Below are 16,595 nucleotides of genomic sequence, written 5' to 3'. Positions count from 1 at the left end.
TTCTCTGTTGTCAGTTTTCTGTCTTGACGCTTTGATGTTTTCCTTGGTCTACCAGAATGTTTACCTTTTATAACTTTTCCATGTTGTTTGTACTTGGTCTAGATTTTAGACACAGCAGAATGTAAACAATCAACATTTTTTGCAACATTGAATGATGATTTACCTTCTTGAAGAAGTTTGATAATATTCTCCTTTTAATTGACATCTGTGGTGTTGGAGCCATAATGTCAGTCCAGCTGGTGCAACAGCTCTTCAAGGTGTGAGTCTGTGAGGCCTAATTTTTTAACTGCAGACTAATGAACAGATACAATCTGATGCAGGTGCAGCTTTGGAAATGAAATTTTACAGGACTATTTAATAATTATTGTCTTAGAATTGAGTGATTTCATAGTTTTAACTCTGCTTGATGTAAAATAAAACTGTTACCCCTGATTTCCACAGGATGCGTCACGGCGGCGGGTTCTTTTCGTTTTTATTCAAGTCAATGTGTCTGTTTCCACCGCCTGCGGTACGTTCCGAATCCATGCGTTAAATATATGCAGAGCTTCTTTCTTCTCGGCGGATCAATTCAACTAAAATCTGCTTGTGTTGGACAATAATTCATGCACATACACAACATAAATTATCCGGTTTACTTAAATTAAAAATTAATCCGTCTTTAAAGTGGATCGTATTTTACACTTTGAAAGGTTCTAATGGGCGGGGACGGACATGAAGTCAACTTGTCAAAGGTTTTCAAATGTCATTTTCATCTAGGGCTGCGTGATATGGCTGAAAAGTATATCACGATATAGGTTTTTAATATTTATCAATATCGATAATTACTGTGATGTGAAGTGAAGTGAATTACATTTTATATAGCGCTTTTTCTCAAGTGACTCAAAGCGCTTTACATTGTGAAACCCAATATCTAAGTTACATTTAAACCAGTGTGGGTGGCACTGGGAGCAGGTGGGTAAAGTGTCTTGCCCAAGGACACAACGGCAGTGACTAGGATGGCGGAAGCGGGGATCGAACCTGCAACCCTCAAGTTGCTGGCACGGCTGCTCTACCAACCGAGCTATACCGCCCGAGGTGGCGATTTGTCCAGGGTGTACCCCGACTTATTTAAGCCTGCCAATAAATACAGTAATAAGACAATTTCCAACTTACCAAGAGTGCTACTTATCAGTGGAGAATATGTCTGCTAGCCAGGTGGTGAAATAATTGCAGTACATTTGAAGGTAGTTGCAGTGTGGAGAAACTAGATGGCAGTAGTGTATAAGCTATTGAACTTTACACAGGGTAGTTTGGGAAGCTACTCACCGACACATTGGAAGTGTCAGGATGTTGCCGCGCTATCTGCATTAAAACCAACAAAACTAAAGACAACTTTCTGTTATTGAGTTGATATAATCAAGTTATCACACTTTCTCTTCTCACTCCATGCAGAGAATTCACAGCGAGACAGAAAGACTGCGCAACCAAACTTGGGAGTAGATACTGTTACCTGATTGACTGTTAGTGTGTCACTCCCACTGCTCAGTGACACTTCCTGTTTAGCCCGGTTCCCAAAGCGCGAGTGGCTTCATGCAAATATTGTTTCATAATTTTTTGTTTCTTCTGACCTAAAAAATTTAAATAAATATTGATATTAATTGTGTGTCTTATCGCGATATATATTGATTTCGTTTTATCGTCCCAGCCCTAATTTCACCTTGTTGACCCAAAACCTAATTCTGCAGGTCCAAAATGAAAGAATCATATACAGACATATCCCAGGCAGCTATGTGCGCGTAGGGGTCCTGTGTCAAATGCCAGCTAATACGGGGGCCAGGGATGCAGGGGCGTGTTTCGTGAGAGTTGTGTGCGTCTGCAACGCTCGCAGGGATGATGTTACGATTTTGTTGTTGCTTGCTACAAAAACAAAGTTGTCGTTCTGCAAGGCAAAACTGACATATTTTTCACGAGTGAAGTCAAGTTTATGCCGTCACAGACTCCAGTGTTTACTTCATCACATGATTATGCGCGGACTCATGAGATCTCGTAAAAACCCGCGCTTTTCGCTGCACGGCGGAGCCTTGCGGCCTCGCCGTGCAAATGGCGGTGCCGTTCCGTGGCGATTACATTTCTCTGGCATTCTGCATCCTGTGGAAATCAGGGGTTACTGACTACCACAATTTAATTTCTTGATTTCTTTTAGGCCCTGTCTACATTAAGCCGGATAACTCCTTAAACAAGTAATTATTAAGCCTAAGCCCCATGTCAGCCACACTAACCCATCGTTTAAGGTTCCCCTCCTGGGATAATTTTTTACAAGGGTAAGTGCGCCGTGTATTTCTTGAACCTCCGGCTCTTAGCTTTGTGTGGACTCATCGATCGTTTACAAACTGAGTTCGGAGAGGAAGTGACGTCAGAAAGACCGCGCCACAGACAGGAAGTGACGTCATAAAGAACGCGCCACAGCCAGCTTCATAACAAGCGGTTTCGTAACTCTGAGGTAACCACTGGAAATATGGAGGCAAGTCATCCAGACATGCCCGTGTTTCTCCTTCTACATGTACAGACACTTGTGGAAATCACACATGCATACCTTAAGAGAAGAAAACGCGCGATTGCAGCTATTTCATATACAACACATCTCAGACGGTAACATAGCAATGTTGAGCGACTACTTTGGATAGGGCCTGGAAGAACGGCAGCCTGGTGGGATATGTTTGTCAACGAGTGTGTTGTTCCACAGGAATGGCAATAGAACTTTCGGATGTCAAGGTCAGCTGTGATTCTACTTAGCGAAAAACTTTGTCCATTTGTCGAAGGGGAGACAACGAGAATGCGGGCTCCCGTGGATGAGGGAAGACTACGGAAAACAGCAAATGCATTTGAACTGGCAAAGTAGACTATCAGTTTTTGTCCGCGATGTATGTCGAGCGATTACTCAACATCTAGTTTTGTACTCCATAACTATTATGCAGCCATGAAGTGGTTGCGGCCGTCAAGTACGACCGCCAATTTCAGCCTCCAAGCACAGGCAAGATTGCAAGAATGGAAAATGAAGGTGAAGGTAAAAGAGTGAGTAGTGTTCTGACCAGATATCTAGATACCTAGGTTTATTGTTGTAAAATGTTCTTTTTATCACATTGTTTACTTTCACACATCCATTAAATATATGATTCATGTATGATGGCTCAGGTGTGATTCAATACAATAGTCTAACAGCTGCTGATGGTGAGGCAAGCAAGGTTTACTGTTAAAAGAAGTGTGGCAATAGGCTACATTGAAACACAGGGTAAGAATACACTTCCAGGTGAGAGGTGACTATGAAGTAATATATATGTGCGTCTGCCATTTTCCGGGTATGCGTACTTGGTCGCGTTGCGCGGGCGGATGGAGGGGGGGGTGGTATTAAACGATGGCTTTGTGTGTGTGGACAGGGATAAGGTTAGGTGGTACATATCCTGTACAACCTTAGTCTTAGTGGAGAAGCAGCCTTAGTGAAGCCAGAAAATTGACATTTGAAATGATTATAGTTTTGCGTCATGTCTGTTATCTGCCTTTTTTCTACAAAATTAAACAACTGAATGAACATCGTCCGAAGTCAGGTGATTCCATATTTTGTCGGTGGTTGTTGAGGAGGATTCCAGTATAACACATGTAGCTCTTGGGGAATTAAGATAATTATCGCGCTCACACCAAGTACACACGCTTGCTAGCTGCCATCTATTCAAAAAAGTAATCACTGCGTGTTGACTCTGCTGAGTCATTTTTAGTGAAAAATAAATTTACATTGCTATACAAGCTGTACCCTGACTACTCTAAAGTATATTGAAGTGTCCTTTCTATGGTATTATTCCTTGAGAAGCTTTGATCAAATCTGTTGCTGAAAATGTGAGGAGGGAGTAGTCACTTTTGTCACATTTTCTGTAGCTAAGTCTCACAAAGTCTCTTGTGAGCATAACAAGGCCTAATGTTAAAAAATATTTGCAATGTTTTGTAGTTTCACTGAAGTCGGCCATAAAAAGCTTTTGTTGTTATCATAAATAAAGCCAAAGTGGAACCCTGCTTGGCTCTTTTTTCACAACCACTCGTTTAGATTTTTTATAACAAGAGCAACACTCTGTCAGCCAAATATCCCCAAAATATTTGAATTCTGTAGGTGTTAGAAAAGATTTAAACTCTTTGTAAAAAAAAAAATATATATATATATATATATATATATGTTAGAGGGATTTGTTGAACATTATAAATTATTTTAATGAGGTAATACTTAACGGAGATTTGGCTTTGAGACACTTTGTTTGCTGATTCGAGTAGCAAACAAAGAAATAATTCCTCAAGCTTCAGTGTGGCTGCTGTTGTACAACATGATACGAGGAATGATGAACATTTTGTGATGCAATGTCCCTTCTTTCCTTTTTCCAATCTATTTGTTGATGCCTCTTGAAGGAAAATAGCTACAATGGGTTCATCTGTACCCCCCGCGACCCCAAAAGGGACAAGCAGTAGAAAATGGATGGATGGATGGGTTCATCTGTAGAGGCTTTAGTTTCTTTATTATACTACTTACTGGACGTGTGTTCCTCCCACAGGCCTACAACATCCACGTCAACGGCGTGCTGCACTGCCGGGTACGCTACAGTCAACTACTCGGCTTACACGAGCAGGTATGAATCTATTTATTTTGTTTTTGCAACCCTGGGGCCCAAACGGTCATTAAATGTGTTCCTTATGTGATATGATTGTTTAGTTTGAAGGTTAGCGGTTTGAAATTTGGTAAGTCAATTTCCCTTAAGTCGTGACACTATTTATTTTATGATTTACGTGAGTATTGTATATATTTTAGGTGAATAAGAAATTAATGCTTACTACAAAACCCAAAACCAGTCAAGTTGGCACGTTGTGTAAATGGTAAATAAAAACAGAAGACAATGATTTGTAAATCCTTTTCAACTTATATTCAATTGAGTAGACTGCAAAGGCAAGATATTTAATGTTCAAACTCAGAAACTATTTTTTTTGCAAATCCTTAATTTAGAATTTAATGGCAGCAACACATTGCAAAAAAGTTGGCACCCGAGCATTTTTACCACTGTGTTACATGGCCTTTCCATTTAACAACACTCAGCAAACGTTTGGGAACTGAGGAGACCAATTTTTGAAGCTTTTCAGGTGGAATTCTTTTTCTTTCTTGCTTGATGTACAGCTTAAGTTGTTCAACAGTCCATGGTCTCTGTTGTGGTATTTGACGCTTCATATTGCGCCACACATTTTTAATGGGAGACATGTCTGGACTACAGGCAGGCCAGTCTAGTACCCACACTCTTTTACTATGAAGCCACGGCTGCGTTGACCCTGGATCTCAGGAAACAGAGTGGACCGACACCAGCAGATGACATGGCACCCCAAACCATCACTGATGGTGGAAACTTTACACTAGACTTCAGGCAACGTGGATCCTGTGCCTCTCCTGTCTTCCTCCAGACTCTGGGACCTCGATTTCCAAAGGAAATGCAAAATTTGCATGGTTGGGTGATGGTTTGGGGTGCCATGTCATCTGCTGGTGTCGGTCCACTCTGTTTCCTGAGATCCAGGGTCAACGCAGCAGTCTACCAGCAAGTTTTAGAGCACTTCATGCTTCCTGCTGCTGACCTGCTCTATGGAGATGGAGATTTCAAGTTCCAACAGGACTTGGCGCCTGCACACAGCGCAAAATCTACCCGTGCATGGTTTACGGACCATGGTATTTCTGTTCTAAATTGGCCCGCCAACTCCCCTGACCTTAGCCCCATAGAAAATCTGTGGGGTATTGTGAAAAGGAAGATGCAGAATGCCAGACCCAAAAACGCAGAAGAGTTGAAGGCCACTATCAGAGCAACCTGGGCTCTCATAACACCTGAGCAGTGCCAGAAACTCATCGACTCCATGCCACGCCGCATTAACGCAGTACCGTATTTTCCGCACTAAAAGGCGCACCTAAAAACCACAATTTTTCTCAAAAGCTAACAGTGCGCCTTATAACCCGGTGCGCTTTATTACGATTAATTTTCATAAAGTTTCGATCTCGCAACTTCGGTAAACAGCCGCCATCTTTTTTCCCGGTAGAACAGGAAGCGCTTCTTCTTCTACGCAAGCAACCGCCAAGGAAAGCACCCGCCCCCATAGAACAGGAAGCGCTTCACCCGCCCCCATAGAACAGGAAGCGCTTCACCCGCCCCCGGAAGAAGAAGAAAAAACGCGCGGATATCACCGTACGTTTCATTTCCTGTTTACATCTGTAAAGACCACAAAATGGCTCCTAATAAGCGATCCGGTTCATAAAAAGACGCAATCTCTCCATCCGCACACGGATTACTACCGTATTTCACAGCAACTGATATTCCTGTGAACCGCACTGTGGAACGGGAGCACGTACGGTGAATATTCGCACCACAGGGAATGAAGTCATCCTTCACTGTGGTTCTAGCTTGCCATGCTAACTTCCACTCATGGTGATATTCAAAAGGAAGACCTTGCCAAAAGAGACCTTTCCAGCCGGCGTCATCATAAAAGCTAACTCGAAGGGATGGATGGATGAAGAAAAGATGAGCGAGTGGTTAAGGGAAGTTTACGCGAAGAGGCCGGGTGGCTTTTTTCACACAGCTCCGAAGGCGAACACACCTTCACTAAGACGGGCAGACAGCCTCGGACGACATACGCCAACATTTGCCAGTGGATCGTAAATGCTTGGGCAGATATTTCGGTCACAACTGTGGTCCGAGCTTTCCGGAAGGCAGGATTCACAGAACAACAGCGACACTGACTCCCGATGACTTCTACGAGACGGAACCGGCCATTTTGGATACCACGCTTGCGCAACTTTTCAATTCGGACACCGAAGACGAAGAATTCGAAGGATTTACGAATGAAGAATAACTTCAGAAGGTGAGCGCTATGTTTATTTTGTGTGTTGTGACATTAACGTTCGAGCAACATTATGTTAATATTGCTCTACACCATTTTGAATTTTACTATGTTTGTGATTGCACATTTGCGTACATTTTGGGACAGAGTTGTTAGAACGCTGGTTTTCAATATATTATTAAAGTTTGACTGAACTATCTGACTGTTTTTTTGACATTCACTTTAGCGCAGCGTTTTTTTGACATTCACTTTAGCGCAGCGTAGGCGCGGCTTTTAGTCCGGGGCGGCTTATTGGTGGACAAAATTATGAAATATGTAATTCATAGAAGGTGCGGCTAATAATCCGGTGCGCCTTATAGTGCGGAAAATACGGTAATTGAGGCAAAAGGAGCTCCAACCAAGTATTGAGTATTGTACATGCTCATATTTTTCATTTTCATACTTTTCAGTTGGCCAACATTTCTAAAAATCCCTTTTTTGTATTAGCCTTAAGTAATATTCTAATTTTGTGACACACGGAATTTTGGATTTTCATTTGTTGCCACTTCAAATCATCAAAATTAAATGAAATAAACATTTGAATGCATCAGTCTGTGTGCAATGAATAAATATAATGTACAAGTTACACCTTTTGAATGCAATTACTGAAATAAATCAAGTTTTTCAAAATATTCTAATTTACTGGCTTTTACCTGTAGGTTGAAAAGGATTTGCAAATCATTGTATTCTGTTTTTATTTACCATTTACAAAACGTGACAACTTCACTGGTTTTGTGTTTTGTACAACGTGAGGTTGCCTACAGCCACAGCTGTTATTGCCAAATGATTTTGACCCCAGTAGTTATTTGCTTTTGTAGACCAAGCACCCAGTGACTGTAGGAAAGTGGGCAAACTGTATGAGTATAGACTGCAGCAATACATTTTGTCTATGGATATGTATAATGCACTTTCCAATATAAACATGCTTATTTTGTTATGAGAATGCACACCAAATGTGTTTATTAAGCTGTGATTCAGGGCATGAATGTTGCTTATAGACCGGAATGAATGCTTGTGTTGAATCAAGCACATATTTGCTTTGACAAATTATTTTAATTGTGGGACGAAGGTAGGGAGAAAAAAAAGTACAGAACTAGCAAAGTTGCGCGCTCCTTCACAATGTCGACTTTGTCTCCTTGCAGATAAAGAAGGAATACGGGAGCAATGTGGTGCCGTCCTTCCCCCCAAAGAAGATTTTCACTCTGACGCCCGCCGAAGTGGAGCAGAGGCGGGAGCATTTGGAGAAGTACATGCAGGCGGGTGAGTTGTTTATCATTGTTGCTCAACAGGTGGCGTCTTCTGCTTCCAATTCTGTCTGGGGTTGTTTTTGTCTTCACATAGTCAGCAGACCACTTGGTGACATTGGAGTCAAAACAGTTATTTTCCATCTCCCCACCATGTGATCAATGTTTGCAGACAGTTGGACTGAGGTGTAAACCAACAAAGGAACCTTTTTCTGGGACAAAAAATACCGTATTTTCCGGACTATGAGGCACACTTAAAATCCTTTTTTTTTCTCAAAACTCTGCAGTGCGCCATATAACCCGGTGCGCCTAATGTACGGAATAATTCTGGTTTTGCTTACCGACCTCAAAGCAATTTTATTTAGGGCATAGTGTAATAAGTGTGACCAGTAGATAGCAGTCACACATAAGATATACATGTAAACTGCAATATGACTCAAGTAAACAACACCAACATTTTATATGCTCCATTGAAAATATAGAACATTACACGCAGCGCTCAAAAATCTATCAAAAATATTTTAGTACGACTTTGGTAAGCTATGAAGCTGCACCGCTTGATGTGCTTCAACATAGGTGTATTGTTATGGTGTGTGTGTATAAGGTAAGACATCTGGCGTTTTGTTTCGCAATATTATGCAAAAGCAACTTTTCTTACCTTCTGGTACCTGCTGATCTGTATTTGGGATCTGCATAAGTCCTGAAAATGTGTAGTCTGTGTCAATAAGCTTCTTCTTTTTTTCTATCTTCTTGTTATAGGACATTCATCCTCCGCTGTTGCCATTTCTAATATAAAGTAGTGTAAAGTTATTACTTATATCTGTCAGTAAACTCGCCATGAAATCGCTAAAACATACTGGTGTAGTGAGTTTACATTATTCACTGAAGGAACTTTAGTTATTAGAGAGTTCCGGTCTGACGGTTTTACACGGGACACATTTCCGGCGTTGTTGTTATTTCCAGATGAGGAGATACTGCTCCGTTGTTGATTTTAGTAAAGTCTGAATGTCATTAAAACAGTTCTCTCCATCTTTTGACACTTCTTCCACTCCCGTCCTTGCACGCTACACCGCGACAACAAAGATGACGGAGAAAAGTCGCAGTCAATGGTGAGCCACGTAAATAAGACCGCCCACAAAACGGCGCATCCTGAAACGACTGTCAGAAAGCGACTTGAAGATGATCTGTAAAACATAATCTATGCATTATTTTGACCAAAGAACCACCATTACATGTTATGTAGACCACAAGGAAGTGTTTTACATTTAGAAGAAAAAAAATAGTATTATGACTCCTTTTAATGCGCCCTATTATTCGGTGCGCCTTATATATATATATGAAAAAAGATCAAAAACAGACCATTCATCGGCAGTGCGCCTTATAATCCGGTGCGCCCTATGGTCCGGAAAATACGGTATCTGGAAAATTGTGCCAAAGTCACGTAAAAGTATAAAATTATGGTTTGATTTTTGTTTGTCTTGTGTTGTTTTTATTGTTGTTTTTGGGATGCAACTACACCACAGAAAGTGTAATGACGACCAAAGAACCAGAAATACATTAATGATGTGAGGATGTGGACATCTTAATGTATGCTGACGACACAGTCCTCTTTATTCACGATTCCGATGCTAATGTGGTTTCAGCTAAGCTATTCGAGACAATGACCAAAGCAACAAAGTGGCTGAACGAGTCCTGCCTTACGCTGAACACAGATAAAACTGTCACAATGTATTTTTCAAACAAACCAAACCAAAGTCTTCTCCCAAACATTTATGTGAACAGTTACATGATCAGTAATGCTGAGGAAGTTAAATACTCTGGCGTGATACTGGATCCCACACTAAATTTAAAAAAATCATGTTAAAAAGGTATGTCATGTTCTGAAATGTAACATTGCCAACTTCCAGCACATAAGGAGCTTTTTATCATTGGAAGCAGCTAAATCGTTTTTCAATGCAATGATCATATCACATATCTTGTACTGAATGTCATCATGGTCTCAAGCCAAAACAGACTGTTTTAAATTCTCTCAGATCATTACATAATCAAGCACTGAAAATCCTCGGTAAAAAGCCTCGGCGATATCACCATTGTAACATACTTGACAAATACGGTATACTTAGCTTTGAAAACCTGATCAGGTTCTCCAATATCCACCTGGTACATATGATCTTAAATAATGCAGCTCCTCCTCCGTTAAAAACATACGTACAGCTACGCTCGCAATTAACACGCAGAGTGTAAAGGTCTGTATCCAGGGGTGACTGTAATGTTCCAAAAAGAAAGTCTGCCTCCTCCCGATCAGCCTTATCATATCAAGCCATCAAAGAATGGAATGGTCTCCCAGACAATCTAAAGACCAACTTTAGTTTTCACAGCTTCTCACAGGCAGTCAAAGACTGGCTTTTAGACCACCAGTCCTGCTCACATTAGCAATCCCAGGCAGGTAGTTGACATCAGATAACACCCTGGCGGGAGCAGTCTGATGGCCACCAGAGTACCATTCAAATCGTGTAACATCGCAAACTTTTTTATGTATGCAATATCAATGGGGTATATGGTTATTGAATGATACCCTTATGGTATCTGATGGCTACTGCACTGTATGTGAACTTTGATAAAAACTGCTGCACTTTATATACAGGTACTTCTGCACTTTAAATGAAGCTGCTAAAATACTGTATCTTGACCTCCCACTGATTTGTAACTCACATACCCTCTATGTATTGTACTTGTATTTTAAATTGTTTATCATTATGTAATTTTAATATTGTTGTGTATTTTCAATCCTGTGTAATTTTATTGTGGATGTTAGATGCACCATAAAAGGACTACAGATGGAAATTAGCATGGTGCTAAATCTGGTGCAGCCATCTTCCTAATGTAACTGCACATTGTCCTTCAAATAAATAAATACAAACAAATACAAATTAAATGTATTAACGTGACCATTGCAACACGTTTTTTAACAGCTGTTAATTTATTTTTACACTTGTATGGCCGAAAGAAATGTTAGTATGTTTTCTTAAAAAGCTCTATTATGCATCTCAAACTTTTCTTACCTATTGGTACCTGTGTTTGTGTATTTGGAATCTGCGTAAGTCCCAAAAATTTTAAATTAAACTATGGAGAGATGGCGGAGATATTTATAAAACAATCTTGCCTTCCTTCATATTTCCTCTAAACAAGCACAACTTGAGACGTTAGCGGATATCGCCATACATGGTAGAGGTTTACCCGAAGAGCTTTGCGTGAGTCCGTCATTGTAGGCTCATAAATAAGACCGCCCACAAAACGGCGCATCCTGAAGCGACAGTCAGGAAGCGGTTTGAAGATGGTCTGTAAACATAATCTATCCAAAATGTTGACCAAAAATCCACAATTACATGTTATGTAGGCCACAAGGAAGTGTTTTAAATGTAGAAAAAAAATCATGACAAAATCCCTTTAAATCACTACTTGTACAGTTAGTAAAAGTTTATATTGGCCACACTGCAAAGTCCGCACTTCCACAGGGCGCTTTCCCTCCGCAACGGTGCGCCGTGAGCCACTCTGTATTTACAGACCATCACCTAAGAGGTTATGTTTTTGCCAAGGTTTGTTTGTTTGTTAGCAATATAACTCAAAAAGTTATGGATGGATTTTGATTAAATGTTTAGGAAATGTCCATAAAAAAACAATTCCTCTTATCTACTACGGACACATTTCCCCAGCATGTTTCCTTCCTTTTCTCCCCTTTTACGGCGTTCCACGCCCCCACCTTACTGGTGCCGCTTACCGCAGAAGATTTTTGGGAGATATACCGTAGTTTCCGGACCATAGGTCGCACCGGATTACCATTATTATTATTTTCTTTTTTTTCTGAATAGAAAACACTTCCTTGTGGTAATGTAATGGTGGATCTTTGGTCAAAATGTTGCATAGATGATGTTTTACAGATCATCTTTAAGTCGCTTTCTGACAATCCCTTCAGCATGCAACGTTTTTGGGTGGTCTTATATACGTGGCTCACCTTCAGCAGCGTCTTTTCTCCGTCATCTTTGTTGTAGCGGTTTAGCGTGCAAGGACGGGAGTGGAAAAAGTGTCAAAAGATGGAGCTAACTGTTTTAATAACATTCAGACTTTACCTAAATCAATAACGGAGCAGCATCTCCTCATCCGTGGCTTACTAGTGCAACAACAACGCCGGAAATGTGTCCCGTGAAAAACTGTCCGACCGGAACTCTCTAATAACTAATGTTCCTTGGGTGAATAACATAAACTCACTACACCAGTATGTTTTAGCGCTTTTAAGGCGAGTTTCCTGACAGATATAAGTTAGAAATCTACGCAACTTTATATTAGCAATGGCAACAGCAGAGGATGAATGTCCCATAACAAGAAGATGAAGAAAAAGAAGACGCTTATAGACTACGGTGTCGGCACTGACTACAAAGGCGGATTCGCGCAAATGTTCAGGACTTATGCAGATCCCAAATACAGATCAGCAGGTACCAGAAGGTAAGAAAAGTTGCTTTTGCATAATATTGCGAAACAAAATGCAGATAATGTCTTACCTTATACACACACCATAATAATACTCATATGTTGAAGCACAGTACAATCAATCAAGCGGTGCTGCTTCATAGCTTACCAAAGTCATACTAAAACATTTTGATTGGTTTTTCAGCGCCGTGTGTAAGGTTCTATATTTTCAATGGAACATATAAAATGTTGGTGTTGTTTACTTGAGTCATATTGCAGTCTACACATATCTCTTATGTGTGACTGCCATCATATTGCAGTCTACAGGTATCTCTTATGTGTGACTGCCATCTACTGGTCACACTTATCATTTCATCATGTACTAAATGAAATAACTTCAAGGTCGGTAAGCACAACCAAAATTATTCCGTACATTGGTCGCACCAGGATATAAGGTGCACTGTCAAGTTTTGAGAAAATTAAAGGATTTTAAGTGCGCCTTATTGTCCGAAAAATACGGTAGTTTATTTCAGGAGAATAGACCTATGCGAAAGCGCCAGAAAAAAACTACACTCATCAAGTTTTTGTTTCACACGCTGCGTCAATATTGTGAGGGCTTTGAAATCGCAATATTGCGGTATCTACAATACCGTTACATCCCCAGTTATCAACATGCATCACAATATAACGATAATATTAAAAGCTCTATCATCAGCCAAATTCATGTCGTTTAAATAATGCATCCCGACGTTGAAACAGATGATTTACAATTATGTTAAAATGTGTGTCCATCCACTGTCATAACAGATGTGTTTTGGTATTTTGTCCACACCAAACACATTTAAGGACATTTCTAACAAACTTAATGCAGCTTTGGAAAAAAAATCCAGGTTTTACATCACTGTCCAGCACCTAAAAAGCGGACTTTCATGTCTTGCTTTTTAATCCTATTACCCCAAGCCTTATGCTAAACCTGCTACACAAACAAATTTGCGGAAAGTAGCACCTCGGACGCCAAAGGTCTGTTTTAATCCTCTCAGCACCGGCCGCCACGGCAGAACAAGGAAGCGTTGTTTCGAGCACATTACGTACCAACACGAGCTGTTTTTGGCAACGAGCAGTCTTGGCGTTGGTACGGTGTGGAAAAATTAAACACAGTGGAGGTGCAAAAGCTTGGCGTCATCTTAATCAAACATTCGCCAGTAATCACGTACGTGTTTATTAAACGCGCGCCAAAGGACACGATTAACCTGTCCACGGGGAAACGTTTTCACATGCAGGTGCTGCTTGACTCATTGTTTCCTTCTTTGCGCAGTACGCCAAGATCCACTGCTTGGAGCCAGCGAGTTGTTCAACAGCTTCCTAAGAAAAGCACAGCAGGTCAGTACCTTGTTTGAAAGACAGCATGCAAGTGGATAATGTATGCAAGTGGATAATGTATGCATGTATTTGGAATATGGCTCCAGGTTGTGTTGTCATCCTTCAAGCTGTGGTCTTGGTTGCCAGGCAGGCTTGTAAATCCAATGACCTTGGTGAAGATGAATCAGTTTGCAACCTCCCACCCCTTGCATCAGTGTTAATTAATTTTAGTTTAGATGTGCAACCTTTTATTACTAGTAATTAATGCTGTCAAATAATCAAATCTGATTAATCAAAAGATTGCTGTGGATACATTTTTAATAATCAGAATAACAATAATAAGGAATCATTGATGAATTAATCCGCATTAATGCATTAATTTTGACCGCCCTATTAGTAATGCATGGCTGTATAGCAGGGATGTCAAACTGGTTTTCATTGAGGGCCACATGGCAGTTATGGCTGCCATCAGAGGGCCGCTTGTAACAGTGAATAATGTATGAATTAGCCTCTGGATTTCATTATTAATTTATATGAATATTTTTTAAGAAGACTGTCGATTTTACAGTGCCAAATTTACATTTACATTCTTTTACTGTAAAATGTAGTGTTTTTTTTACAACATTTTACGGTAAATGGAAAAACAGTGCCACTGTTTTTTTTGGGGGGGGGTTTACGGCAAAAAACTGGCAACTTAGTTGCCAGAATTTTTGTGTTACATTTTTTTTACAACATTATATTGTTAATGGAAAAACAACAAGAGTTCTTTTTTCATTCTGGCAACCTAGCTACCAGTTTTTCTACCGTAAAAACAAATGTGCCGTCTTTCCATTTACAGTAATACACCGTTAAAAACAACCGTAGATTTTACAGTCAAAAACTGGCAGCTCAGTCAACAGAATTTTAACGCAAAAACAGTAGTAGTTTTTTTTCATTTACAGTAATATGCTGTAAACCGTAACATTTATTGTAATTTTTTTTATCAATTTGAGGAGTAGTTTGCTGAAAAGTTAAGTATTTTTATTTATAATAAATGATAAATGGGTTATACTTGTATAGCGCTTTTCTACCTTCAAGGTACTCAAAGCGCTTTGACAGTATTTCCACATTCACCCATTCACACACACATTCACACACCGATGGCGGGAGCTGCCATGCAAGGCGCTAACCAGCAGCCATCAGGAGCAAGGGGTGAAGTGTCTTGCCCAAGGACACAACGGACGTGACTAGGATGGTAGAAGGTGGGGATTGAACCCCAGTAACCAGCAACCCTCCGATTGCTGGCACAGCCACTCTACCAACTTCGCCACGCCGTTAGACCAAAACATGTTTGGAAAGTATGGTAATATAATTTAATATTTGTTGCAATAATGGATTCTATTAAAGTTTAAAAGGCACGCATTTTTAAGCAGTACATACATTTTTTCTGTCAAAATGAAAAAAATCCATTACATTTAGTGAGAAAAGTACTTTATTAACACATTCCAGGTGTTTGCGGGCCAGATAAAATGATGTCGCGGGCCAGATCTGGTCCCCAGGCCTTGAGTTTGGCACCTGTGCTATAGACATATCCCACCAGATATTTCGCAATGTTAATTCTACAAATAAGAGGAGCCGCCTCTTCATCACCACAGCATACACTGCGTGCACAAATGTGACATCGACTTGACTTTACTCCTAATGGATGCCAAGTATTCTTTGCAGTTGAGTAAATAAAAAGCTAAACTGCTATACGGTGTATATATACATGAACATATACTGTATATCGATTTAGAATATGGTGCAAAATGTATTTGAGAGACATTTCAATGTTTTATTAGTGTTACTCAGTCATTTACAATATTGATGTTTGACAATATTTTTTTGGATACCGGTACTCAATTTGTGTTTTTTTTTAGCTATAAACCATAATTATCAAAGTGATGAAGATATTACAGATCACTCAGTGTGTAGCCGCTATAAAGTAAAATACTTTATTTTTTAATTGACCTACTGAAATGAATTTACTTTAAAAAATATTCAAATTAATTGAGATGAGCTAGTAAGTTCCCAAAATGTTTCTATATTCTGACTTTGAGCATGACTGTCTGTGCGTGTGTGTGTGTGTGTGTATGTGGCTTCTTTAGGAGACACAGCAGATCCCCACGGAAGAGGTGGCCCTGGACATCTGCCTCTCCAACGGCCAGAAGGTCACGGTCAACATTCTCAGCTCCGATCAGACCGAGGACGTCCTGGATGTAAGCACTTTGTGTCAACCCGTGACGACTAAATATGGCCACGTTTCTCAGCAACGAGTAATCTAACTCGTTACTATTTTCAAACCAGTCATCACATTCAAGTTACTCATCCAAGTCACTGCATTGTTTTTTTTCATTTTCTTTAGCAAAAATATACATTTGCTTTCTTCTTGCTTTTCGAGCAGTGACGGGATCCACGCCACCTGTCACATTTTGTAAAGTGGGGAGCAGACTCCCCTGCCTGCTGTAGCGACATTTCTAAAAGCCCCTAAACACTCTTAAAAACGATGAATAAAGTTGCCTTCTACAGTACAGGCCAAAAGTTTGGACACGCCTTCTCCTCATTCAATGCGTTTTCTTTATTTTCATGACT

General features: G+C 40.2%; 1 protein-coding gene across 1 annotated transcript in view; it reads left to right on the top strand.

The window, feature by feature from the left end:
- snx17 (sorting nexin 17) overlaps positions 1-16,595 on the top strand; it is a 59,926-nt gene that overhangs the window by 8,097 nt on the left and 35,234 nt on the right. Inside the window, exons 2-5 of the mRNA XM_061987314.2 lie at positions 4,569-4,643; positions 8,061-8,178; positions 13,942-14,006; positions 16,112-16,222. Of these exons, the coding sequence (XP_061843298.1) occupies positions 4,569-4,643; positions 8,061-8,178; positions 13,942-14,006; positions 16,112-16,222 (369 nt within the window). The remainder of the gene's footprint in view (positions 1-4,568; positions 4,644-8,060; positions 8,179-13,941; positions 14,007-16,111; positions 16,223-16,595) is intronic.

Source organism: Nerophis lumbriciformis, linkage group LG26, assembly GCF_033978685.3.
Source record: "Nerophis lumbriciformis linkage group LG26, RoL_Nlum_v2.1, whole genome shotgun sequence".
Lineage (NCBI taxonomy): Eukaryota > Metazoa > Chordata > Actinopteri > Syngnathiformes > Syngnathidae > Nerophis > Nerophis lumbriciformis.
This window is presented reverse-complemented; position numbering and strand designations above follow the sequence as displayed.